This window comes from Spea bombifrons, chromosome 1, assembly GCF_027358695.1.
Source record: "Spea bombifrons isolate aSpeBom1 chromosome 1, aSpeBom1.2.pri, whole genome shotgun sequence".
In the NCBI taxonomy this organism is placed as follows: domain Eukaryota; kingdom Metazoa; phylum Chordata; class Amphibia; order Anura; family Pelobatidae; genus Spea; species Spea bombifrons.
The window spans coordinates 165,130,185-165,155,437 of NC_071087.1; the positions used below are offsets into that span (position 1 = coordinate 165,130,185).

Consider the following 25,253-nt stretch of genomic DNA (forward strand, 5'->3'; position numbering starts at 1 on the left):
CATTTGGCTCTCTGCAGGCACAAGAGGCTTGTGGTCCTCTGGAAATAGACTCTGCCCTGAACCTCGTGAGAGCGCTGGAGCAAGACCTGCAGGAGGCGAAAGCCGCAGCGCGAGAGGGCAAACTCAAACCGCTTCCCGGAGAGACAGTAAGTCATAACCTGCCCCATCGAGGGGCACATCGCTCAAATGTCCTCCCTGCCCAGTTTCTCAGCCTACCGTGCCTTGACTTCCTCCTCTCTCCTGCCCCGGGGGTGGCCGCGTGGCGTACGCAGGGGGCAGTTGTTAATGTGCTGTTACCTCTCACTCAGATGGAAAAATGCGCCCAAGATTTGGGAAGCAGCACAAAGGCGGTCAGTTCGTCCATCGCCCAGCTACTCGGGGAGATTGTCCACGGGAATGAGAATTACGCAGGTGAGCGGCTCCCCTGACCCGGCTCCTCTGACCCGGCTCCTCCCAACTCCCCCTTGCACCCCGCTACCTGGTTCCTTCCAACTCCCCCCCCAGTTCCTTTCCAACTCCCCCCCCCAGTTCCTTTCCAACTCCCCCCCCCCAGTTCCTTTCCAACTCCCCCCCCCCAGTTCCTTTCCAACTCCCCCCCCGTTCCTTTCCAACTCCCCCCCAGTTCCTTTCCAACTCCCCCCCCAGTTCCTTTCCAACTCCCCCCCAGTTCCTTTCCAACTCCCCCCCCAGTTCCTTTCCAACTCCCCCCCAGTTCCTTTCCAACTCCCCCCCAGTTCCTTTCCAACTCCCCCCCCAGTTCCTTTCCAACTCCCCCCCAGTTCCTTTCCAACTCCCCCCTCCCAGCTCCTTTCCAACTCCCCCCCTCCCAGCTCCTTTCCAACTCCCCCCCTCCCAGCTCCTTTCCAACTCCCCCCCTCCCAGCTCTTTTCCAACTCCCCCCCTCCCAGCTCCTTTCCAACTCCCCCCCTCCCAGCTCCTTTCCAACTCCCCCCTCCCAGCTCCTTTTCCAACTCCCCCCTCCCAGCTCCTTTTCCAACTCCCCCCTCCCAGCTCCTTTCCAACTCCCCAGCTCATTTCCAACTCCCCAGCTCCTTTCCAACTCCCCAGCTCCTTTCCAACTCCCCGGCTCCTTTCCAACTCTCCCCCTTCCCGGCTCCTTTCCAACTCTCCCCCCTCCCGGCTCCTTTCCAACTTTCCCCCCTCCCGGCTCCTTTCCAACTTTCCCCCCTCCCGGCTCCTTTCCAACCCCCCCCCCTCCCGGCTCCTTTCCAACTCCCCCCCCCTCCCGGCTCCTTTCCAACTCCCCCCCCCCGGCTCCTTTCCAGCTCCCCCTGCACCCGGCTCCTCCCGACTCCCCCCAATTCCCCCTGGACCCGGCTCCTCCCGACTCCCCCCCTGCACCCGCTCCTCCCAGCTCCTCCCAACCCCCTCCCAGCACACACTTGGCGGCTGCTATAAAGGTGCTTTACATGGATGCTCTGATCTTAAGCTCTTTTTATGGCCCCCCTTTGCCCCCGTTATCTGCCCCGTTATCTGCCCCAGGTCGTGCGGCTCGGGATGTTGCCCAGGCTCTGCGATCGTTGGCCCAGGCCAGCCGAGGAGTGGCTGCCAACGCCGAAGACCCTGCGGTGCAGAACGCGATGTTGGAGTGCGCCGGGGATGTGATGGACAAGGCAGGGAACCTCATCGAAGAAGCCAAAAAGACTGTGGGCAAGCCGGCAGATGCTGAGGGCCAGCAGAGACTGGCTCAGGTGAGTCCATGCTGCCGGGGGGCGCCAAGTACACCTTGGGCGGGTGATTGGTTCTGATTGTGAAGTTTTTTTACCGGATCCCACCGTTCTGTGAAAAAAGCGTTATGTTTTATGACGTCTCCAGAACCTAGTGATGTCTTTCAGTGACCAACATAGAAGCTTTGAAGAGCTCGGAGGTCCCCCCTCCAAATGTTATGTGGTGTCTGCTTTGTTTAACATGCTGAACTCTAGACTGTCCTCTCTCGCAGGTCGCTAAAGCCGTCTCTCAGGCCCTGAACCGCTGCGTGAACTGCCTGCCGGGGCAGAGGGACGTGGACGCCGCCATAAAGAGCATCGGGGAGGCAAGCAAGGCCCTCCTGGCACAATCGGTAAGCACAACGTAGCCCTCCCTGCCACTTTCCCTCCACTCCACCACTCAGCCCACTCTGATGCCACTCAATGTACCGTACGCCCTCCCTGCCACGTTCCCACCTCTCAACCTCACCCTGATGCCACTCAGTGTAGTGCACGCCCTCCCCTGCCACGTTCCCTCCTCCCCACCACGTTCCCTCCTCCCCACCACTCAGCCCTCCTCTCTGATGCCACTCAGTGTACTGCACGTCCAGCCCCTCGCTGATGCCACACAATGTACCACAAGTCCCCTCCCCTGCCACCTTCCCTCCACCCCACCACTCAGCCCCCCTCTCTGATGCCACTCAGTGTACTGCATGCCCTCCGCTGCCAAGTTCCCTCGCCCCATCGCCCAGCCCCTCTATGATGCCCGCAGCCGTTATTCCCGCTGAGTAATACCCCGCACCACCTTATTCAGTTCCCTCCAAGCTCAAAGAACTTCCAGGAAGCTCAGAGTCAGCTAAACCAAGCAGCGGCCGGCCTCAGCCAATCGGCAAACGAGCTGGTCCAGGCCTCCAGGGGCACCCCGCATGATCTGGCAAAGGCTTCTGGGAAATACGGACAGGACTTTAACGACTTCCTCCATGCTGGAGTGGAAATGGCCGGCCAGTCGCAGGTAATTCCTTCGCTCCATCCCTCGTTGTGGAATGAATGAATGCTGCTGTGTTGGAATGGGGGGGGGTCATTCTGTCGTGACGAGGAAACTTACCTTGGTGCTCTTTTTCCCCCCCAGAATAAGGAGGATCAGGCGCAGGTGGTCTCCAATCTGAAGGGCATTTCACTGTCCTCCAGCAAGCTCTTATTGGCAGCTAAAGCTCTCTCTGCCGACCCGGCTGCCCCCAACCTAAAGAGCCAGCTGGCGGCCGCGGCCAGGTGAGAGCCCGCATTGCGATGTGTACGGAGCAGCTTGGTTACCGGACCACCTTCGTGGCAGCTCCAGCTGTGGTGCGGGCCGGGCTTTAGTAGCCTGGCGCTGACTGCCTGCAGGGTGCTCATCGTGTAGACTGACCCACGTGCACCCTTGGAATGGTTTCATCCGGCCGCCGTCTCCCGCGGTTACTTGTATTAATGCAGATGTTTAGATGGTATGGCCCACGCTGAGCTCTCTGCCGTCCGCTCTGTTTGCAGGGCTGTTACTGACAGCATCAATCAGCTGATCACCGTGTGCACCCAGCAGGCCCCGGGACAGAAGGAGTGCGACAACGCCTTACGCGAATTGGAGGTACGTTTCACGCACCGTCTCTCGCGGGGCCGCTACCGAGTGGCGTTATCGGTCCCGTGAGTCCAGTGGTGTCGGTGGACGAGGAGGGTGCTGGGATCAGGGAGGTAGTGTATACATTGCGCCGGGTAGGGGTGGAGATGTTGCCTTTGCTGCGTGTGGATCGTCTCTGTCTTTTCCCCACCAGACCGTCCGGGAATTGCTCCAGAATCCCACGGAGCCCGTGAACGACCAGTCCTATTTCCACTGCTTGGACAGCGTGATGGAAAACTCCAAGGTGAGAGGCCGGGGTCATGCCAGGTGTCCGCAGTGCCTTCGGGGGGGGCTTCATGGGGTCTTTTGTGTGTTCGTTCTGGGGTACGTGTCCTTGGTATGTTATGGGGGTCACAGTCATGACACGTATGTTGTTTTACACAACATCAGCCTATCACGTATACGTCACACGTGGTTTCACTGCGTGTCACGGGTCTAGTGCTGCCTCCCGGGGGGCGGGGTATAACTCGGTAACGCCATAGCCGCGTGGCACATGTATTTTAGGAGTGGCCCCTGGTGTGACCGGCCAACGTGGTGCTGGGAGGAGACGCTTGTCATTCAGACACATGCACGCACTAGATTGCAAGCTCCTACGAACACAGAATCTGCGGCAGATAAGAGCTGCTGGGATTTGTTCCTCGTTGGGTTTCTCTGCCCACATCCTTTCTTTGCTCGTCGCAGGTCCTCGGAGAGTCCATGGCGGGCATCTCTCAGAACGCCAAGACCAGTAACCTGCCGGAGTTCGGGGAGTCGGTGAGCGCGGCGTCCAAGGCGCTGTGCGGTTTGACGGAGGCGGCGGCTCAGGTAGGAAGCCGGTCCGTTGGTCTCTCCGCTCTCGTGTTTTGATGTAGTTGACCGGTCTCCATCTCGTAGGCCGCGTACCTGGTGGGGGTCTCTGACCCGAACAGCCGCGCCGGCCAGCAGGGCCTCGTCGACCCCACGCAGTTTGCTAGAGCCAACCAAGCCATCCAGATGGCCTGTCAGAACCTTGGAGACCCGGCCTGCACCCAGTCACAGGTGAGATGGAGAGAGAGATGGATGGATGGATGGATGGATAGAGAGAGAGAGAGAGAGAGATGGATGGATGGAGAGAGAGAGGGGGATGGATGGAGAGAGAGAGGGGGATGGATGGAGAGAGAGAGGGGGATGGATGGAGAGAGAGAGGGGGATGGATGGAGAGAGAGAGAGATGGATGGATGAAGAGAGAGAGAGGGATGGAGAGAGAGAGAGAGGGATGGATGGATAGAGAGAGATAGATGGATGGATAGAGAGAGAGAGAGAGGGATGGATGGAGAGAGAGATGGATGGATAGAGAAGAGGGATGGATAGAGAAGAGGGATGGATGGATAGAGAGATGGATGGATGGAGAGAGAGAGGGATGGATGGATAGAGAGATGGATGGATGGATGGAGAGAGAGAGAGATGGATGGATAGAGAGAGAGGGATGGATGGATGGATAGAGAGATGGATAGATTTGGGGGACATCTTCTAATCTCTCTCTCTCTCTTCTAACCCCTCTCTATCTCTCCCTTCTAACCCCCCCTCTCTCTCTTCTAACCCCCCTCTCTCTCTTCTAACCTCTCTCTTCTAACCTCTCTCTCTCTTCTAACCCCCCCTCTCTCTCTCTCTCTCTTCTAACCCCTCTCTCTCTCTCTCTCTCTCTCTCTCTCTCTCTCTCTTCTAACCCCTCTCTCTCTCTCTCTTCTAACCTCTCTCTCTCTCTCTTCCAATCTCTCTCTCTCTCCTCTAATGGCAGGTTTTGTCTGCGGCGACCATCGTGGCAAAGCACACGTCTGCGCTGTGCAACGCCTGCCGCCTGGCCTCCACTCACACGTCAAACCCTGTTGCCAAGAGGCAGTTCGTCCAATCGGCCAAGGAAGTGGCAAATAGCACGGCCAATCTGGTGAAGACGATTAAGGTGAGACCCTGAAACGTGTCAGCGGGTGTTGTTGCTATGACAACCTGACCCACCCAGAATTTCCTCCATTCTGTGGCCCTCAGAGCTCCCGACCCCAAGTCACAGAGCTGTTCTGGTTCCCAAGTGGTTCTATTAATGGCCCCTGGGGGAACCATGACTTAGCCCCCAAGACCCGGAGACCGGGGTAAAACCCCCGAAGCCCCCCAGGTGCGTCCGTGAGGCCAGTTGTACCCAGTTTGGAAAAAGTCTCTGCCCGAAAGGGAGACTCCGCGTGCCGGAGCCGCTTCGCTTTCATGATCCATTTCCTCCGGGATTCGTTTTGTGACTCCTCGTGAAATGCCGGCCGTCCGCCTGTCTTCCGGATCCGTCCGCCTGTCTTCCGGATCCGTCCGCCTGTCTTCCGGATCCGTCCGCCTGTCTTCCGGATCCGTCCACCGGGATCCGAGACGCCGGTATTTGCCGCCGGTTGACGAGCGTTTTCTCTTGTTAGGCTCTCGATGGGGCGTTTAACGATCAGAATCGGGTGAAATGCCAGCAGGCCACGGTGCCGCTCATCCAAGCCGTGGAGAACCTCACCGCGTTTGCTTCCAACCCTGAATTTGCCAGCGTCCCGGCCCAGATCTCCCCAGAGGTCAGTAGGTCATCTCACGCTAACCCCGTGTCTGTGGCCCGTCCCGGTCATTCCCCGGGGGCTGCAGCTTCACCCGCTTTTCTCCATTTCTCAGGGGCTCCGCGCGATGGAGCCGATCATCTCGTCAGCCAAGGTCATGCTAGAAAGCTCCTCTGGCCTCATTCAGACGGCACGCTCTCTGGCGGCCAACCCCAAGGATCCTCCACAGTGGTCCGTGCTGGCCGGCCATTCCCGCACCGTGTCCGACTCCATTAAAAAGCTCATCACCAATATGAGGTAATACCCTGCGCCGGCACTATCGGGGCAACAACGGGTGATTTCGGTAAATACATTGAGAACAAGGCCAAAGACTCTTTAAAATCCGGCGTATGTACTTAATCCCTAGTGCTTAATATGAACGTGTTCGAGATCACGCGTGTGTTAATCATTTATCGTGTTCTAGATTATTCAGAAGCCGATTCCGGGTCCCAATAAACTCCCTTCATCTGCAGACCGGGAGCCCCCGTCGCTGTCAGTCATGTGATATTTTGGGTGACTTTCCCGGCTCAAACCCCACAATGAGCTGATGCTTTATGGCGATGCTAATGAAGTCCCTTCCTCCATAGACTTTCATTAGTCAGAGTCCGACATGATGGTTAAGACTGAGCCGTTCTATTGCCCCCCCCACAGGCAGTATGATAAGGAGTCGGGGGGTTAGTAGATCGGGGATCAGATAGAGCGAGAATCATACAAATGGCTGATACGCAGCCGCCTGAAAACGTTATAAAACTAGAGCTCTGTGGCCCCTGGACCCAGCCGCGGGCCGGACTTGTACAGTGAAACTGCTTAGGGTGGAATTTTATGATGTATCCTACCCCAGCCATCAGGGGGTGCAGTTAGCAGACTGGCTGGCGGTTGTCACCTAGCTCCGTGTCACATCTCTAGGGACAAGGCCCCCGGGCAGAGGGAGTGCGACCAGGCCATCGAGCTCCTCAATCAAGCAGTGAGAGAGCTGGACCAAGCCTCGTTAAAAGCCATCAGCCAGCAGCTTGCCCCCCGGGAGGGCATCTCGCAGGAGGTAAGGGTGTAGGGCCACGTGGAGGTCACTGCTCACTGCGTGTGGCCCCTCTCTTCACATTTCTTTTCTTCCCAGGCCTTGCACACTCAGATGCAAACATCCGTACAAGAGATCAGCAATCTGATAGAGCCGGTGGCGGCGGCAGCCAAAGCGGATTCCTCCCAGCTCGGGCACAAGGTAATGCGAGGGGGCGCAGGGTGCTGAGCAACTGCCCCGGTGTAATGCGAGGGGGGCCCAGGGTGCTGAGCAACTGACCCGGTGTAATGCGAGGGGGCGCAGGGTGCTGAGCAACTGCCCCGGTGTAATGCGAGGGGGCGCAGGGTGCTGAGCAACTGCCCCGGTGTAATGCAAGGGGGCGCAGGGTGCTGAGCAACTGCCCCGGTGTAATGCGAGGGGGCGCAGGGTGCTGATCAACTGCCCCGGTGTAATGCAAGGGGGCGCAGGGTGCTGAGCAACTGCCCCGGTGTACTGCGAGGGGGCGCAGGGTGCTGAGCAACTGCCCCGGTGTACTGCGAGGGGGCGCAGGGTGCTGAGCAACTGCCCTGGTGTAATGCGAGGGGGCGCAGGGTGCTGAGCAACTGCCCTGGTGTAATGCGAGGGGGCGCAGGGTGCTGAGCAACTGCCCCGGTGTACTGCGAGGGGGCGCAGGGTGCTGAGCAACTGCCCCGGTATACTGCGAGGGGGCGCAGAGCAACTGCCCCGGTGTACTGCGAGGGGGCGCAGGGTGCTTGTTGGTTGAAATAATGGTCGAATTCTCCTCAGAAAGAGTTTCCTTTAATTAGATCATGCGCATAATCGAGACAAGGCACACAACACACAAAAGTCGAAGCGTTGTCTGATTACATGTTTGGATTACATGGTTTATATAGCATCTTATCTACTTCTAATAGCAGGCTTCATTCTGATTGGTTACTTTTCAAGCAGGTTACACCTCTTTAAGCTGCATAATTAAGAATGGCCTAGACTTGACCCTTTGCACATATATATAGAACAACATAGAGTAGGCGTGTTGGCGGGAACTCGTGCATATATCATAGACTCGGCATTCCCTGCTTTCTTATGTCTTTGTCAGGAATAATATTTACGATAACATAAGCATTTTTCTAACAGTGCTGAGCAGCTGCCCCGGTGTAATGCGAGGGGGCGCAGAGCCTCTGCCCCGGTGTAATGCGAGGGGGTGTAGGGCGCAGAGCCTCTGCCCCGGTGTAATGCGAGGGGGCGCAGAGCCTCTGCCCCGGTGTAATGCGAGGGGGCGCAGAGCCTCTGCCCCGGTGTAATGCGAGGGGGTGCAGGGCGCAGAGCCTCTGCCCCGGTGTAATGCGAGGGGGCGCAGAGCCTCTGCCCCGGTGTAATGCGAGGGGGTGTAGGGCGCAGAGCCTCTGCCCCGGTGTAATGCGAGGGGGCGCAGAGCCTCTGCCCCGGTGTAATGCGAGGGGGCGCAGGGTGCTGAGCCTCTGCCCCGGTGTAATGCGAGGGTGTGCAGGGCGCAGAGCCTCTGCCCCGGTGTAATGCGAGGGTGTGCAGGGCGCAGAGCCTCTGCCCCGGTGTAATGCGAGGGGGCGCAGAGCCTCTGCCCCGGTGTAATGCGAGGGGGCGCAGAGCCTCTGCCCCGGTGTAATGCGAGGGGGCGCAGAGCCTCTGCCCCGGTGTAATGCGAGGGGGCGCAGAGCCTCTGCCCCGGTGTAATGCGAGGGGGCGCAGAGCCTCTCCCTGGTGTAATGCGAGGGGGCGCATGATGCTCTTTGCTTTGTATTTTTTCCGCGTTTAACCCTGACCCTTCTGGTCCTCCCCAGGTGTCTCAGATGGCTCAGTACTTCGAGCCCCTCATTCATGCTGCCGTAGGAGCCGCTTCGAAAACAATCAACCACCAACAGCAGATGAACCTTCTGGACCAAAGCAAAACCCTGGCCGAGTCCGCCCTGCAGATGCTCTACACGGCCAAGGAAGCCGGCGGCAACCCCAAGGTAAACGCGTTCGCGCTCAGGATCATCAGGCAAAGATCTGCCCCGAAGGGAGACCTGAGCCATGGCGTCCCTGAACCAAACCGTATTATTTAGGCCTGTTGGGGTGTTTTTTAATGTCTCTCGCTAGCGTGCCCCCTTTTTCTGTGGGCTATAACGCGAGGTTGCCGGGCTTTGTGCCGCAGGTTGCCGCGCACACGCAGGAAGCCTTGGATGAAGCGGCACAAATGATGCACGAGGCCGTGGAGGATCTCACCGGGACCCTGAGCGAGGCCGCGAGCGCGGCGGGAGCCGTCGGCGGGATGGTGGACTCCATCACACAAGCCATCAATAAGGTGCGTCCTCCGCCCATCTCTGAAGGATCTCTGAATCTCTGAAGGAACCCTGAATCTCTGAAGGAACCCGGATTCACGATCTCTTTTCCGCAGCTCGATGAAGAACCCGCGAGAGAACCTGAGGGATCCTTCGTAGATTACCAGACAACGATGGTGAAGACGGCAAAGGCTATCGCGGTGACCGTGCAAGAAATGGTGGGTGCCGGTGACTTTCTCGCAACAGACAGCACATCCCGGCGCGTAACACGCGTGTCCGACCCCTTCTTCCAGCCCTGATGTGTTACTTTGATATCGCGCATGCCCTTCATTGTGGGTCTCATGGGTCTTCTTGCTATAATCGTGCCCCTCCAGTCGCCTAACCTTTAACCCCGTATGTTCACCGGTCGATGTAACAATGGTTGGCTTCCTGTTGCCCCGTTACCCCCCCCCACTGCTAGCTGATGTTCTTCATCTCTTCCAGGTGACGAAATCCACCACAAACCCCGATGAGTTGGGCATCTTGGCAAACCAGCTGACCAATGACTACAGGCAACTAGCGCATGACGCCAAGCCGGCATCCGTGACTGCCGAGAACGAGGAGGTGTGTACGTGTGCGATCTGCCTGGTGATCGCGTGTGTGTGCGTGCGCGATCTGCCCGGTGATGTGCGCGATCTGCCCGGTGATGTGCGCGATCTGCCCGGTGATCGCGTGTGTGCGATCTGCCCGGTGATCGTGTGTGTGTGTGTGTACGCGCGATCTGCCCGGTGATCGTGTGTGTGTGTGTGTGTGTGTGTGTGTGTACGCGCGATCTGCCCGGTGATATCGTGTGTGTGTGTGTGTGTGTGTGTGTGCGTGCGTGTGTGTTTGTGGTGTCTCCATGTTCACCCCTCGGGTCTCTCTTCTCCAGATCGGCTCCCACATTAAGCAGCGGGTCCAGGAGTTGGGTCATGGCTGCTCCCTGCTTGTCACGAAGGCTGGCGCTCTGCAATGCAGCCCCAACGACAGCTACACCAAGAAAGAGCTGATTGAAAGCGCGCGGCGCGTGTCCGAGAAGGTGAGGCCCCTGCTCACAGATCGCTTCCCGCGTTTCACGCGCACCGCGGAGCGGGTCCAACGCTCTAAGAGACAGCCCTTAGAGTGAATGTGACGCTCTCTGACCCTCTCCTTCAGGTGTCTCACGTCCTGGCCGCGCTCCAGGCGGGTAATCGCGGTACGCAGGCCTGCATCACCGCAGCGAGCGCCGTCTCCGGCATCATCGCCGACCTGGACACCACCATCATGTTCGCGACGGCCGGGACTCTGAACCGAGAGAATGCGGAGACTTTCGCCGATCACCGGTAGCGGACTCGGGGGAGGGGAGAAGGTTCCACGTGTTTTCTGTGTGTAGATTACATGTCCTAACACGTAAATGATATGGCGTTATAAGGGTGCCAGATCCAGGGCAGTATTATCCGTGTTCTGTTGCAGTGGGGGTAGTTTTGGGGATTTGGGGCAGTAACATCTGTTTTCTTTCGCAGGGAGGGTATCCTGAAGACCGCGAAGGCTCTTGTTGAAGACACCAAGGTCTTGGTTCAGAACGCCACCTCCAGTCAGGAGAAGCTGGCGCAGGCGGCTCAGTCCTCTGTGACGACCATCACGCGTCTCGCCGAAACGGTCAAACTGGGGGCAGCCAGCCTGGGGGCAGAAGACCCCGAGACCCAGGTGACAAACGCTATGAAGGGGCAGAATCCCAGCAATAGGGTAACGCGTTGGCTGGGAGCCCCCCCAGTCTGACCAGAAAGCGAGGTCTTGGGGGGCTACGGGGGTTGGCTCCTCGTTGATTAGGTCGTCCCATACATAGAAAACGCAGGAGTGCCCCCAGTGCCAGTTCGTCCTCAGGCGGCTCGGGGCTTGGGCCGTTGTTGTGTCCGTCGTTTAGTTATTGGGGACTTTGGGAAGGACGAGACTTTTGGGCTGTCTTAGTAACGTTGGGTTGTTTGGATTCTTGGCAGGTCGTCCTGATTAATGCGGTGAAAGACGTGGCCAAGGCACTGGGGGATCTAATCAGCGCCACCAAAGCGGCTGCCGGCAAGTCTAGCGATGACCCCACCGTCTATCAGCTGAAGAACTCCGCCAAGGTATGGGAGGCCGAGACAGAGCTCTGCGTGTCCGAGAGACGCGTCTCTAGAGAATATGACTGGCTGTCGCGTCTGAAGCGGGGGCCGCAGAAAACACGCGGCGAGCGAGGCCTGCTTTCTGCCGATGACGGATGCTATTGTGCTTCTAGGTGATGGTGACCAACGTGACTTCGCTCCTGAAGACCGTGAAAGCCGTGGAAGACGAGGCCACAAAGGGCACCCGGGCCCTGGAAGCCACCATAGAGCACATTCGCCAGGAGCTGGCGGTGAGAGGCTTTAACAAAAGCGCGTGCCGAGTGTCTGTGTGCATGCGCGGAGTATCGGTGTGCATGCGCTGCCGCGTCCATGCGTTTTGATCCATGCCTCCCCACCTACAGGTCTTTTCATCCCCGGAGCCTCCGCCCAAGGTGTCCTCTCCCGAAGAATTTATTCGCATGACCAAAGGAATTACCATGGCAACCGCCAAAGCCGTCGCCGCTGGAAACTCGTGCCGACAGGAGGATGTGATCGCTACGGCCAACCTGAGCCGCCGCGCCATCGCGGACATGCTGCATTCCTGCAAGGTTAGCGGATGATGGAGAACCCAGGGGGCAGCAGCTGCGCATCTGCCCTGCCTGGGGTATAAAGTAACATCAGTGACGTTTCTCCCCTTCAGGAGGCCGGTTATCACCCGGACGTCAGCCCCGACGTGCGGATCCGGGCCATGCGTTACGGGAAGGAGTGTGCCAACGGCTACCTGCAGCTGCTGGAGCACGTGCTAGTGGTGAGTGCGGCCTTCGAGGGTCTCGTCCGTCCGGTTCTGTCCAACTGTCTAACACCTTGTGGGTTTCACTGTCAGGTCTGAGTGGCCTTTAATCGCTCCCTCCGTCTCTCTGCCCCGGCGCTCTCGCGTGCGTCTCGCTGGGCCCCGGCGCTCTCGCGGCTCTGTCTATATGTCTGACACGCACGCTGTATCTCTGCTCATTTCTCTTTTTTCTGTTTCACTCTTTTGGTAAAGCCGGTGAGTTTATCTGAGAGCGCGCGGCTTGTGTCTGTAAGACTCTCTACCGGACAGATAGTCACGCATAGAGACAGGCCGGAGAGTCCGTTAAGAGCCAGCGTTGCGTGAGAGACAGAGAGATTATCGCAGGGCAACAGACAGCTGGAGGAGTGGAAGTATAGGAGAGACGACACCGGCACAGACGGTCAGGGGGCCAGCGTTGGGCAGACCAAGAGACGGTCAGGGGGGCCAGCGTTGGGCAGACCGAGAGACGGTCAGGGGGCCAGCGTTGGGCAGACCGAGAGACGGACAGGGGGCCAGCGTTGGGCAGACCGAGAGACGGTCAGGGGGCCAGAGTTGGGCAGACCGGGGGGCCAGCGTTGGGCAGACAGGGGCCAGCTGACGTGCACTCCATGCATTGGTTTGTTGGAGGTTTGCATGTTGTTTTGTTGGAAACATAGGAATGTTTTTGAGCGCCACGAGCCGGCGTGCCGCTGCGTGTCGTTGTGGGGCTGCGTGCTGCTGCGGGAGCCGGCGTGCCGCTGCGTGTCGTAGTGGGAGCCGGCGTGCCGTTGTGGGAGCCGGCGTGCCGCTGCGTGTCCTCGTGGGAGCCGGCGTGCCGCTGCATGTTATTGAGGCGTGAGCTTGCACGTCACTGCATGTTAAGGTATAAACAGGTGCACTGCTTCGCACCGTGGTGTGTTAAGACCCTGGTGCTTTATGCTGTGTTACACGGCGCATGCAGGGCATCACAGGGTCTCACTCCTGACATCGCTGTTACACGGCGCATGCTGCATATCACGGGCCGTTGGCGGGTTGCTTGATAATAAACATGCCGTCGTTCACGCATTTCCTGGGAGTTCCGTGCTGGTGGCCCCCGGCCCCGGCCCCTCGGTTATAATGGTGTCGATGATCCTGCAGGTCCTTCAGAAGCCGAGCTCAGATCTGAAGCAGCAGCTGGCCGGATACTCCAAGCAAGTGGCCGGATCCGTGACCGAGCTGATCCAGGCTGCCGAGGCCATGAAAGGTACCGGACTGTGGGCTGAGGGGGTCCGCGGACTGCAGCGGCCCCCCGATACCCCCGCGTCTCCCCTCCCCGCCTGCCTCTGTTTTACCCTCCTTTGCTCCGTGTAAGCTCTCTCTGTGGCCCTCCAGGTACTGAATGGGTGGACCCCGAGGACCCCACGGTCATTGCAGAGAACGAGCTGCTGGGAGCCGCGGCGGCCATCGAGGCAGCGGCCAAGAAACTGGAGCAGCTGAAGCCGCGCGCCAAGCCCAAGGTGAGAGGATTTCCGCCCCGCCGCCGAATTAGCCCTTAAAGTGTCAGCTGCGTGGTCTAGCACCCAAATTGCCCAAACCTTGCTGCTTCAGCTGGGAGGTAAGGGGTAATCTCTGCAGGGCATGCAGTGTTTGCCCGTTCGCTGCTGGTTTCTGCAGAAGGTCTGGGAGCGCAGTGTCATTCCTTTATCACATGAGGAGTTTCAGTCCCGGGACGGGGGGGGGTAATTAAAAGTCTCCCCCTGGTGGGGCAGTTTTCCCGCGCTCCTGCGGACTTTCCCTGAGCTTTGAATTTCCTCCCGCAGGCAGCCGACGAGAGCCTGAACTTCGAGGAGCAGATCCTGGAGGCCGCCAAGTCCATAGCAGCTGCCACCAGCGCCCTGGTGAAGGCCGCGTCAGCCGCGCAGAGAGAGCTGGTGGCCCAAGGCAAGGTGAGAGCCCGTCGGAGGAAGCCTTTACCTCTCCTCCTCTCCTTCCACCGCCTCCTCACCACCGGTGCCCTGTGTCCTCTCCTCCTCCTCACCACCGGTGCCCTGTGTCCTCTCCTCCTCCTCACCACCGGCGCCCTGGGGTCCTCTCCTCCTCACCACCGGTGCCCCGTGTCCTCTCCCCCTCCTCACCACCGGTGCCCCGTGTCCTCTCCCCCTCCTCAACTTTGTCCTTCATTGCTACTTGTTATTGATTTTGTCGTCTCTCCTGCTCAGGTCGGTGCCATTCCAGCCAACGCTGTAGATGATGGGCAGTGGTCTCAAGGACTGATATCAGCAGTGAGTACTCCAGCCGACACGCGCATGCCTTGTCTCGTGTTTATTATCTGCTGTCTACTTCTCCTCTGTGCTTTTAATCCCATGATTCTTCTGCCTCTCTAATGCCCTCTCTCCACCCTCTCTCCACCCTCTCCTGCCCCCTCTCCTGCCCCCTCTCCACCCTCTCCTGCCCCCAGTGGATTGCCCTCCTCCCCATTAACAGCGGTTATTCCAATGAGGTCTCGCTGCTTTTTCTTTCAGGCTCGCATGGTGGCCGCCGCCACGAGTAATCTCTGCGAAGCCGCAAACTCCGCCGTCCAGGGCCACGCCAGCGAGGAGAAACTCATCTCCTCGGCTAAGCAGGTGGCGGCTTCTACGGCCCAACTCCTGGTGGCCTGCAAAGTCAAAGCAGATCACGACTCGGAAGCCATGAAGCGGCTGCAGGTGAGAGCGCGGGGGATGCCGTGTATGCCGTGTGTCCGCTGCGTGTCGTGGCAGGACTGAAGCGTGTATTTCTGTCCACTCAGGTCGCGGGAAATGCCGTGAAGAGAGCGTCAGACAACCTGGTGAAGGCTGCTCAGAAAGCGGCCGCGTTCCAGGACCACGACGAGACCGTGGTGGTGAAGGAGAAGATGGTGGGAGGAATCGCTCAGGTGAGACGGGATTCCCTGACCCGAGGCTTTTGCGTCTTGGTGCTGCTGATTTAACCAATCATGGGGGGTGCTGCGGATTGCGAGCCTCTGCGGTTCTAGTCTGCATAAATATTTCTCCGTAATGAACGGACCCAGAAGCTGCCGTCTAGTCGCCCCTTTCTCCTGCTGTAAAAACTCGAACCTTAATCAGTCGTTGGTCTCGTCTTAGATTCAGGAGCCGTATGTCTATCCCATGGATGTTTAATCCCCTCACTGTATTACCCTCTACCACCTCTGTTGAGAGACTGTTCCATTTATCTACCACCCTCTCAGTAAAGTAAAACTTCCTCCCATTCCATTGAAGCCTCCGACCCGCCTGCGTCGTGGCTCGGTGATAGATCATGGCGTCTCCCTTTGCGTCTGTCCTTACGGTAAATGTTGTGTGTCTGCAGATCATCGCAGCTCAGGAGGAGATGCTGAGGAAGGAGCGGGAGCTGGAAGAAGCGCGGAAGAAGCTGGCCATTATCCGGCAGCAGCAGTACAAGTTCCTGCCGTCAGAACTGCGAGAGGACTCCCAGAACTAAGCGCGTCTCTAGCGGGATGCAGCAGACACTCGCAGTTCCATGGCTTCCCTTATTCCTCTGCCGGGGCTTTTCACTGACCGCGGCTCCGGACACCATTCCAGCCGGATCGGTTCTAACAGTTTGCTCGGTGCTGCTTCTGGTGCCTTACTGCCCTCCGCTACCTCTGTAGCCTTATTAACCTCATGCCGCTTTCCTTCCTGCCCCACACAGCAGTGTTACCTTTTGCCCCTAGGATATGCTGCCCCCGCGTGTCCCGTCGCTTGCACTCATGCCTCCAAGTGCCTGATTTCGTGCAACGCACAAGCAGCTGTTGCCCTCAGGCTCTGCCGCTTCTATTAACTGTACAAATCCCGACGGCCCTTTTACATTTCTCAAGAAAATAATCTATTTTTATGTCTCAGTATTTGGGATTTTATAAGCTGCCGGTTCGGGGCCACGAGAGGCTCCTCCTCGGCCATTCACAAAGTGTTATCTCCAATAAATATCTTCACGTCTAACGTCTGCCTCACTGCTCCTTCCCGCAATACATTATACGTTATACAGGGGCCGACTCGCTGAATTATTTTTACATAATATATATGTATATATATATATATAATGTGAGGAATATACAGGATATAACGGGTTATAAGGACGGGATTAGTTATACGGGGGAGAGTATATAATATATAATGTGAGGAATATACAGGATATAACGGGTTATAAGGACGGGATTAGTTATACGGGGCGGAAAGTATATGATATATAATATGAGGAATATACAGGGATATAACGGGTTATAAGGACGGGATTAGTTATACGGGGCGGAAAGTATATAATATATAATATGAGGAATATACAGGGATATAACGTATAAGGACGGGATTAGTTATACGGCCGGAGAGTATATAATATATAATATGTGGAATATACAGGACATAACGGGTTATAAGGACGGGATTAGTTAGACGGGGGAGAGTATATAATATATAATATGAGGAATATACAGGATATAACGGGTTATAAAGACGGGATTAGTTATACGGGGGAGAGTATATAATATATAATATAAGGAATATACAGGATATAACGGGTTATAAGGACTGGATTAGTTATACGGGGCGGAAAGTATATAATATATAATATGAGGAATATACAGGGATATAACGGGTTATAAGGACGGGATTAGTTATACGGCCGGAGAGTATATAATATATAATATAAGGAATACACAGGATATAACGGGTTATAAGGACGGGATTAGTTATACGGCCGGAGAGTATATAATATATAATATGAGGAATATACAGGATATAACGGGTTATAAGGACGGGATTAGTTATACGGCCGGAGAGTATATAATATATAATATGAGGAATATACAGGATATAACAGGTTATAAGGACGGGATAGTTATACGGCCGGAGAGTACATAATATATAAAATGAGGAATATACAGGGATATAACGGGTTATAAGGACGGGATTAGTTATACGGGCCAGAGAGTATATAATATATATAATATGAGGAATATACAGGGATATAACGGGTTATAAGGGCAGGATTAGTTATACGGGCCAGAGAGTATATAATATATAATATGAGGAATATACAGGGATATAACGGGTTATAAGGACGGGATTAGTTATACGGCCGGAGAGTATATAATATATAATATGTGTAATATACAGGATATAACGGGCTATAAGGACGGGATTAGTTATATGGCTGGAGAGTATATAATATGAGGAATATACAGGGATATAACGGGTTATAAGGGCAGGATTAGTTATACGGGCCAGAGAGTATATAATATATAATATGAGGAATATACAGGGATATAACGGGTTATAAGGACGGGATTAGTTATACGGCCGGAGAGTATATAATATATAATATGAGGAATATACAGGATATAACGGGCTATAAGGATGGGATTAGTTACACGGCCGGAGAGTATATAATATATAATATGAGGAATATACAGGATGTAACGCGTTATAAGGACAGGATTAGTTATACGGCTGGAGAGTATATAATATGAGGAATATACAGGATATAACGGGTTATAAGGACGGGATTAGTTATACGGCCGGAGAGTGTATAATATATAATATGAGGAATATACAGGACATAACGGGTTATAAGGACGGGATTAGTTAGACGGGGGAGAGTATATAATATATAATATGAGGAATATACAGGGATATAACGGGTTATAAGGACGGGATTAGTTATACGGCCGTAGAGTATATAATATATAATATGAGGAATATACAGGATATAACGGGTTATAAGGACGGGATTAGTTATACGGCCGGAGAGTATATAATATATAATATGAGGAATATACAGCGATATAACGGGTTATAAGGACGGGATTAGTTATACGGCCGGAGAGTATATAATATATAATATGAGGAATATACAGGGATATAACGGGTTATAAGGACGGGATTAGTTATACGGGGGGAGAGTATATAATGTGAGGAATATACAGGGATATAACGGGTTATAAGGACAGGATTAGTTATACGGTATGGAGAGTATATAATATATAATATGAGGAATATACAGGATATAACGGGTTATAAGGACGGGATTAGTTATACGGCCGGAGAGTATATGATATATAATATGTGGAATGTACAGAGATATAATGGGTTATAAGGACGGGATTAGTTATATGGGCCGGAGAATATAGAATATGAGGAATATACAGGGTATACAGGGATATAACGATGATTAGTATATATCTCCTGATGCTGCTGAGAAATCGTGTGGCATGAGAGTCAGCGTCGCTCTGTCCTCTTTCTTTTTGTAATGTCTTGTGAGTGCTGAGATCCCACGAACCTTTACCACTGGACCCATCAGCAGGGCCGGACTGGGACTGAAAAGCAGCCCTGGAAACATTTGGAGAGCGGCCCCATATAGTTTATCTCGCACTCGCGCTCTTATACCCACACGCACCCCTTATACACACCCGCGTCACACTATTTGCCATACAAATAGCTTTAAAACATTATTTTTATCACATTATTTGTACTAAAATGCCAGAAAGCAAAAGTGTTAAAAGGCCCTAATAAATGAAATGCATTAAATATAATGGAATCAAAACATTTGCTACTGATGAAAAGTTCCATTTTATTCAGTGGAACAAAACAGTGATCACATTATTTTTCACGATGTTCTTGTAAGACACTTTTGGCTATTAATGCCACCACAACTGTTCTAGCGCCGCATCATCCAATACCTCATCCCAGATACATTATTATTTTTTTTTTAAATGCACACAGTTCATGGTGTAAAGTGGTCTGCCAGTGAAGGACTGTGAAACCAAAGGGAATAACAAACTAAATTGGGTTTCACTCTGAAGATCCCAACCACCATTAAAGTTTCTGCAATTGATCCTTTGTGATAAAATATGCAGATTAAAATAAGAGTAAATAACACAATACCTTTACTTTTCCTCTCACTCATTTCTGGGCCTAGAAAGTTTTGTCCACTTCAGGATACAAATTCAGGAGGGCGTTTTATCTCTGGTTAAGTAAACATGAAATAAATCAATTTATTACTACAGTAAGTACAGTGCACACCGACACCCAGACACACACACACCAGGACAGCCTCTGCCATACTGAAGCATAAAACACTATGTTCTACACTGCTTTGTCATTAACTCCCCCTTGTGTATTGATGCCCCAGCCAGGTCCCCCTTTAGTATTGATTACTGTCTTCCCCCACAACACAACCTTGGGTATTGCCCCCTTTGTGCATTTATTCCCCCACACCCTTGGGTATTGCCCCCCAGAATTGATTTTTATGTGATACCACAGCTAACCCCCTCCCTTGATGCCCCTAACACTTTTGTGAAGCACACTTGTCTATTATTGATGACCCCCCTGCCATGTGTATTACCCCCAGCCACCATGAAGGCAAACCCCTCTCCCTTGAATATGGGTCTGCTTTCCCCTTTAACCCCATTACTATATTTTGGTAATACTAACACCGGTACTTACATTTTTGTGTTATTTTTTTTTTTTGTCCTGCTCTCTTCAACGACGTGACACCGCGCCGCCCAATGGCCGTGCAGCAGCTCTTCGCCCCTCCCCACAAAATGTTCCACACAGCCGCTGTGCAGCTGCAGCGTAAGACAGCCGCTGAGCGCTGTGCGGCCGTCACGCAATGCGCCGCCCAATGGCCTTCGTCCCACCCCTTTTGTGGGGTGGGACGAAAAGCAGCGGAAAGGCCATTGGGCGGCGCGTTCTGTGCACACCAGCCGCTTTAATTTAATCAGTGGCCGGTGGAGGCGGACAGGCCGCCGCTCAATGGCGCTTTGAAGCTTGCTCGCAGCCGCTCAGCGGCTGTCTTACGTTGCAGCCGCACGTGTTGTATATTTACAACACTTAAGGCCGCTTTGAATGTTGGCCGACTGGGTGGAGCGGCCCACGGACCGGCCGGCCCACCGGGAAATTTCCCGGTATCCCGGTGGGCCAGTCCGGCCCTGCCCATCAGGCTACCGAACATCCGCCCGGGGCAAGACGAAGCCTTAAGACAGCCATGTCCAAAGTCCGGCCCGAGGGCCAATTGCGGCCTGCGTTCCAGACTGATAAGGCCCCACATATAAGTTGTCAAATATAGATCTGTTTTTTTATATTAAAGGCAGAGTGATTTAACACCTGTTTAGATTTGTCATCCAAGTCACAAAATGAAAAGTATGCCGTTTTCAATAAACTTTGCATAAAATAGTTAATTTGCATTTAATTTTAATGGTTCAAAGAATGTCAGGCAAAATGGTCGGCCCTCGCACATGTTCCCTTCATCAAATCTGGCACTCTTCGAAAAAAGTTTGGACATGCCTGCCTTAAGATATCTCGCTGAGGTTCGTTTCATCCTACCATGGAGCGATATGGCAGCCCCTCTCCCAGTCACTGGGGCGTCAAGAGGTTCCTCTGGAATCATTTTGTAAAGTTAAGGCTGGGATTACAGCTTCCGATGTGTGGACAGAAGGAAATACAGGAGAGACCCGGCCCTGAGATCCGAGTGCCAGATTCTTCTGGGCCAATTATTGGTATTATTAGTATTATTGGTATTATTTATTATTTATTCTGGAGCATTTGAGGGTCACTGAAGCCTCATCTCTATGAACTTTCTGCGCCTATCCGACACTCAGAGGCCAACCTGTTGTTCCATAACCGAGACATGGCGTCTACATCCTCAGGACTTCCTACTGTACAAAGGGGGTCAAATTTTAGAAGCTTTACATTCCTGTCACCATTGCATCCGCCCCCGGCTGACCCCACTCAGCACAAGCACTTTTGAGTCAAGGCTCCACTCGCCAAGAATTTCACAACAGCTCAAGGTATCTGCAGTTGTATTTAAAATCTATCCAATGTTGATCGGTCATCGGGTGTAACCGATGGGGATTTACCCTTCAACAAATATGTCCTCTTCCGCTATCTCTGCTCTTATCTCCAAATCCTCTTCTCGCCTTCCTGATTGCCCTTCCAGAACTTACCCTCTCTCCCCACTCCCGCTGGGACTCCGTCAGACTCTTCTCTACTTCTATCTTTAAACACTCAAACTCTCCCCGTTCATAGAAGCTTACAATCCATCATCCTAAACCCTCAGCCAACACCCTGAAGAAACCATCGCTTCTCCAGTTCTTCAGCTTCAGTGTCCATTCTGTCTGCTCCCGGCAGATAGAGGAGGATCTGACTCCCGGTGTAACCGCGAGAGAATATGGCAGCGATACCTTCTGCGCTCGATGCTTGGTGTGACGCTCCGACAGACCAAGGAAGAACAGCCACGCTTTATGTGGCGCCCCTGGTGGTTTGGAGATTTCTAAAAGACGGGACGTTCTGGGGCAAAAACATACATATATGGGTGGAAAATGCCCCATTGGTGGCAGAAGGGAGGCATTAAGTAGCCCATACATCATTCGGCCATGGATAGCCAGGAAAACAAAACTACTGTTTCACAAATGTCTTAAATCTTATAAAAACCTGTGGATAAAATACGTTCCGCAGTCTAGGTGCTCGGCCATCGATAAATGCGTTGGGTGCTTTATCCAGAGCGTCTAAATAGACGTCGCAGTCACTTTACTCAGTGGCTACAATCTGGTGCCTTGAAGAAGCCATCAAAAGCTGCTGGTGAGTAGCTGAAGCGGAAGTAATGACTTTGGGTGACCCCAGATTTGCCCTGATGGTGAAATGAACCGGATCCCACCGCTGACACCAGTTTGTAGCAGAACGTCAGCTTTCAGAATCACAGCAGGGTTTGAAGGGGGGGGGCTGTGAATTGTTTACGATTATTGATTATCCTGAGATGTTGGAAATTGTAGCCAAATCTGAAATGTCCTGGAGTTTCTCTGAACTATGTAAAGAAACTGAACCCGTTCACATTTTTTATATCCTGGTGATATCTGGTGGACACAAGAAGTAACAATTGTGCTCCGAGATGTCCTGGCGTGTACCCAGCAGCTTCTATGCCGGTATTCTGGGCAAAAACTCTGCAGAAGCCTCTCCACGGTGCAGAATATCCAGCAGAAAGTGCCAGAATTTGGTGTCATAATCACATGTTCTCCGCGGCGGCGACCTGCAGTATTCCCTATGAAAGAATTACACAAAATACCATTTCTTGACGATCTTGGTCAGACTTAAACCTGCTAACCGTGCAAAGAGCCCCCTGACAGGTAAAATAACATGAAGGCGATCCTGTCACCCAATTACATAGAGAGATCCTACAATGGTCGACCAGAGCTCGGATTTCTATGTCCAAAGCTCAATCGCCCCCTCCTCCCAGGGCCAGTGCAAATCATTCAAACAGGTCCAGTTCCACTCAGAGCTCACACCGCAAGTTAGCAGGGCTCAGCACCAAGGAATCTCCTGGAGATATATATAAATAAATGTCATGTCGTGTACATAAACACGTGGGGGGTAGGGGCCGGATGCTCCTATGGGTTACTTGCCCCTGATTGCCCCTGATTGCCCCTGTCACTGAGAGACCAGAAGAGGATGCATAGTGCGAGATTGTGGTAGGGGATCCTCAGAGTTCCTGGAGAGCCCAAGTTTCTGAGGACAGTTTACTCTTGTATTTGAGACCCCCCCGCTGTGTCTGTCTCATTAAAGCGCATATATCCCGACGCGTATCGCGTGTACAGAGACGAGGCGGCGGCAGCGGCTTGCACTCTCGGCTATCACTTTAACCCATGAGTGTTCGGTTCTGGGACGTCTTACAATAGATCATGATGATTACATACTGGGATCTGTGACTAATTGAGTGGGAGGAACCCCCCCATTCCTTCTGGATGATCTCATAACCCCCCCATTCCTTCTCCATGATCTCATACCCCCCCCCCCCGCAGCCTCCGTGGATAAATACTTGAGACGTTCACTCCATGTAAGTCCATGCGCTTTGTCAGCAGGGAGTGGGAGAAGATATTTATTACAAGGAAAGTAAGATGAGGTATTGGAGTGTGTGGGGGGGCATCTATCCACCCCCTCCAAATATTTACACATATACTGCTAAAAGTTACGAGGATTTCCAGACATAAAGATGAGGGGAGCTGCCGGCGGAAGGACATTTATCTACCCTTGGTGAATTCCTGTCCCATTTAACTCTGGGTCTGCAGGGGCTGCAGCTTCTCCTGTATTTAGTAAGAAGCACAGCTCACCGGGCTCTGCGCTCCCCACTACAAGCATAAAGAACTCGGGGCGTCCGCCCCCCCAATTCTGTCCATCAAATCTGCAGGGAAATTTAAAGGGTACAAATAACTGTGAATATTCAGAGGAACGTCTCAGGGTACGTCTGTCTCGGCAGCGGGGCGGCCATTCCTGGGGCAACAAGTCTAATGGCGGGTGATTTAAGTACATTAGAAGAATGGGGGCGAGCGCGGCAGCTGCAGTTTAATGTTGATAAATGTAGAATAATGCACTTGGGACATAAAAATCCCAACACAAATTATATTGTTGGGGGTCCAGGTTTTTTTTTATTTCTGAGGACTTAAAGGTAACTCAAGGGCTGCCCCTACCCCCCATATTCCTTTAGCTCACCTTCCCCGTCCTTCTCCTGCGATACTTATAGTAGTGCGGCTGCTCTATCCCTAACAGCGGCACTTTCACCTATTGTGTAATACACCCCAAAGCCCTCTAGATTGTAAGCTCCTGTGCGCCGGGCCCTCCTCACCTGTATCTGTCAAATCGTTACGTTACATACTACTTGTTCTGTCCTGTCTACCCTTTGTACAACGCTGTGGAATCCGATGGTGCTATATAAAACAATAAATAATAATAATTGGGCAATGCAACAAAGGGGTGGAAAAAGCAAGCAGGGTGCAGTGTGTATAGCGCGGGAAATAAGGCGATTAAAATAGGGAATTGTTTGCAGAATAAAACATTGAGGGATCTCAGCCTGTCTGTCTTGGAGGAGAGACGGGAGAGAGAGAGACAGAGAGAGAGAGACAGAGAGACGAGAGAGAGAGAGAGAGGCAGAGAGACAGAGAGATGAGAGAGAGACAGGAGATTTAATAAAGGACAAGAGGGACGTGTAACTTGGTTATACATCATACATACTGCAGGGGGCAGCACTTTACCTGAGTGTCTCTGTGACATAGGAAATGCATACGTGTCCTGGAACTGAATGGCTGCCCTGTTTATAAAGAGGTTTTTATGATTTTAGTGAGCTTTAACACAGAAGACCAGCTTTCGTACTTTAATAGATGTAGGCTTATCCGGGGCAAAAAAAAGAATGGGTTAATCAGCGGAACTTGTAACTGGTTGTCATGGCATAGTTGCCAACTGAATCGTACCCCTAGATCAACGAGCCAGAAATAAAAGAAGAAGACGTAAAAAGCCAGGTTTCAGGGTCTAGCATTAAATGACCATTACCCGTTTCAAAATGCATCCTTCGAGTCAGCACAAACCATGCCTTTCCAGTGTAGATTGGAGCCGAGGTAGTCGAATCGCCCCGTTTGCTGGAGGACGATTTTCCATCATCTCAAGGAAAGGACGTAAAAGAGGGCGCGCACGAAAGCTGCTGTGTGGGCTCGTCCGGGATTTGAACCTGGGACCTCTCGCACCCTAAGCGAGAATCATACCCCTAGACCAACGAGCCAGACAGCTGGCAGGTGCTCCGGGCCCGGTGATCGGAAGAAGAGAAAGTTTAGCAGGGACGCTAAATGGACGTCGAGCGACAAAGCCTCTCGCTCTCTGCAGCCAAGCACTGTCGAGAGAAACTTCCCATTGCAAAGCGACGGCACCCGAGTGGCATTTTCTCTGAGGCGGAGCAGAAAGGTAAGGGTCCTCCTAAAAGGAGGCCGTGCCAAGCGCTCAGGGATTTGAACCCAGGACCTCTCACACCCAAAGTGAGAATCATACCCCTAGACCAACGAGCCAGACAGACAGTGAAAACCCCGCGGCGTGAGCCCGAATGTACGAGAAGTTTAGCAGGGAAGCTAAAATGGACGTCAATCGCAACCTCCCCGGCGGCAAGAAAGTGCCTGCAGCCGGGCACCGTCAGGAGAACCTTCCCGTTCAAAAGCAACGGCTTCTTCCTTTATGGGAGTAGAAAAGGGATAGCCAGCACCATCTTAAAAGCAACGGCCCACAGAGAAGAGCTGTGGTGACGTATAGCGCTGTCAAGCTCAGGATTGTCTGGGATTTGAACCTGGGACCTCTCACACCCTAGGCGAGAATCATACCC

The 25,253-nt window shown here is 53.5% G+C and overlaps 1 protein-coding gene and 1 non-coding gene across 2 annotated transcripts in view; one reads left to right on the forward strand and one right to left on the reverse strand.

Annotated features, from left to right (window-relative positions):
- The window catches only part of TLN1 (talin 1), a 51,217-nt gene extending 35,148 nt beyond the window's left edge, over positions 1–16,069 (forward strand). Inside the window, exons 27-59 of the mRNA XM_053448837.1 lie at positions 18–146; positions 309–411; positions 1,504–1,712; positions 1,961–2,080; positions 2,521–2,718; positions 2,836–2,975; positions 3,231–3,324; positions 3,509–3,598; positions 4,036–4,158; positions 4,228–4,371; positions 5,111–5,272; positions 5,763–5,903; positions 5,998–6,179; positions 6,828–6,960; positions 7,036–7,137; positions 8,754–8,924; positions 9,107–9,256; positions 9,350–9,451; positions 9,717–9,836; positions 10,144–10,290; positions 10,407–10,573; positions 10,754–10,937; positions 11,228–11,353; positions 11,503–11,619; positions 11,731–11,916; positions 12,009–12,116; positions 13,254–13,359; positions 13,488–13,612; positions 13,916–14,041; positions 14,315–14,377; positions 14,618–14,800; positions 14,884–15,009; positions 15,441–16,069. Of these exons, the coding sequence (XP_053304812.1) occupies positions 18–146; positions 309–411; positions 1,504–1,712; positions 1,961–2,080; positions 2,521–2,718; positions 2,836–2,975; positions 3,231–3,324; positions 3,509–3,598; positions 4,036–4,158; positions 4,228–4,371; positions 5,111–5,272; positions 5,763–5,903; positions 5,998–6,179; positions 6,828–6,960; positions 7,036–7,137; positions 8,754–8,924; positions 9,107–9,256; positions 9,350–9,451; positions 9,717–9,836; positions 10,144–10,290; positions 10,407–10,573; positions 10,754–10,937; positions 11,228–11,353; positions 11,503–11,619; positions 11,731–11,916; positions 12,009–12,116; positions 13,254–13,359; positions 13,488–13,612; positions 13,916–14,041; positions 14,315–14,377; positions 14,618–14,800; positions 14,884–15,009; positions 15,441–15,572 (4,509 nt within the window). The 3' untranslated portion in view covers positions 15,573–16,069. The remainder of the gene's footprint in view (positions 1–17; positions 147–308; positions 412–1,503; positions 1,713–1,960; positions 2,081–2,520; positions 2,719–2,835; positions 2,976–3,230; positions 3,325–3,508; positions 3,599–4,035; positions 4,159–4,227; positions 4,372–5,110; positions 5,273–5,762; positions 5,904–5,997; positions 6,180–6,827; positions 6,961–7,035; positions 7,138–8,753; positions 8,925–9,106; positions 9,257–9,349; positions 9,452–9,716; positions 9,837–10,143; positions 10,291–10,406; positions 10,574–10,753; positions 10,938–11,227; positions 11,354–11,502; positions 11,620–11,730; positions 11,917–12,008; positions 12,117–13,253; positions 13,360–13,487; positions 13,613–13,915; positions 14,042–14,314; positions 14,378–14,617; positions 14,801–14,883; positions 15,010–15,440) is intronic.
- Positions 16,070–24,593: 8,524 nt separating this feature from the next.
- On the reverse strand, positions 24,594–24,665 carry TRNAP-AGG (transfer RNA proline (anticodon AGG)). The gene has a single exon. It is a non-coding gene; the product is annotated as a tRNA-Pro (tRNA).
- Positions 24,666–25,253: the final 588 nt, after the last annotated feature.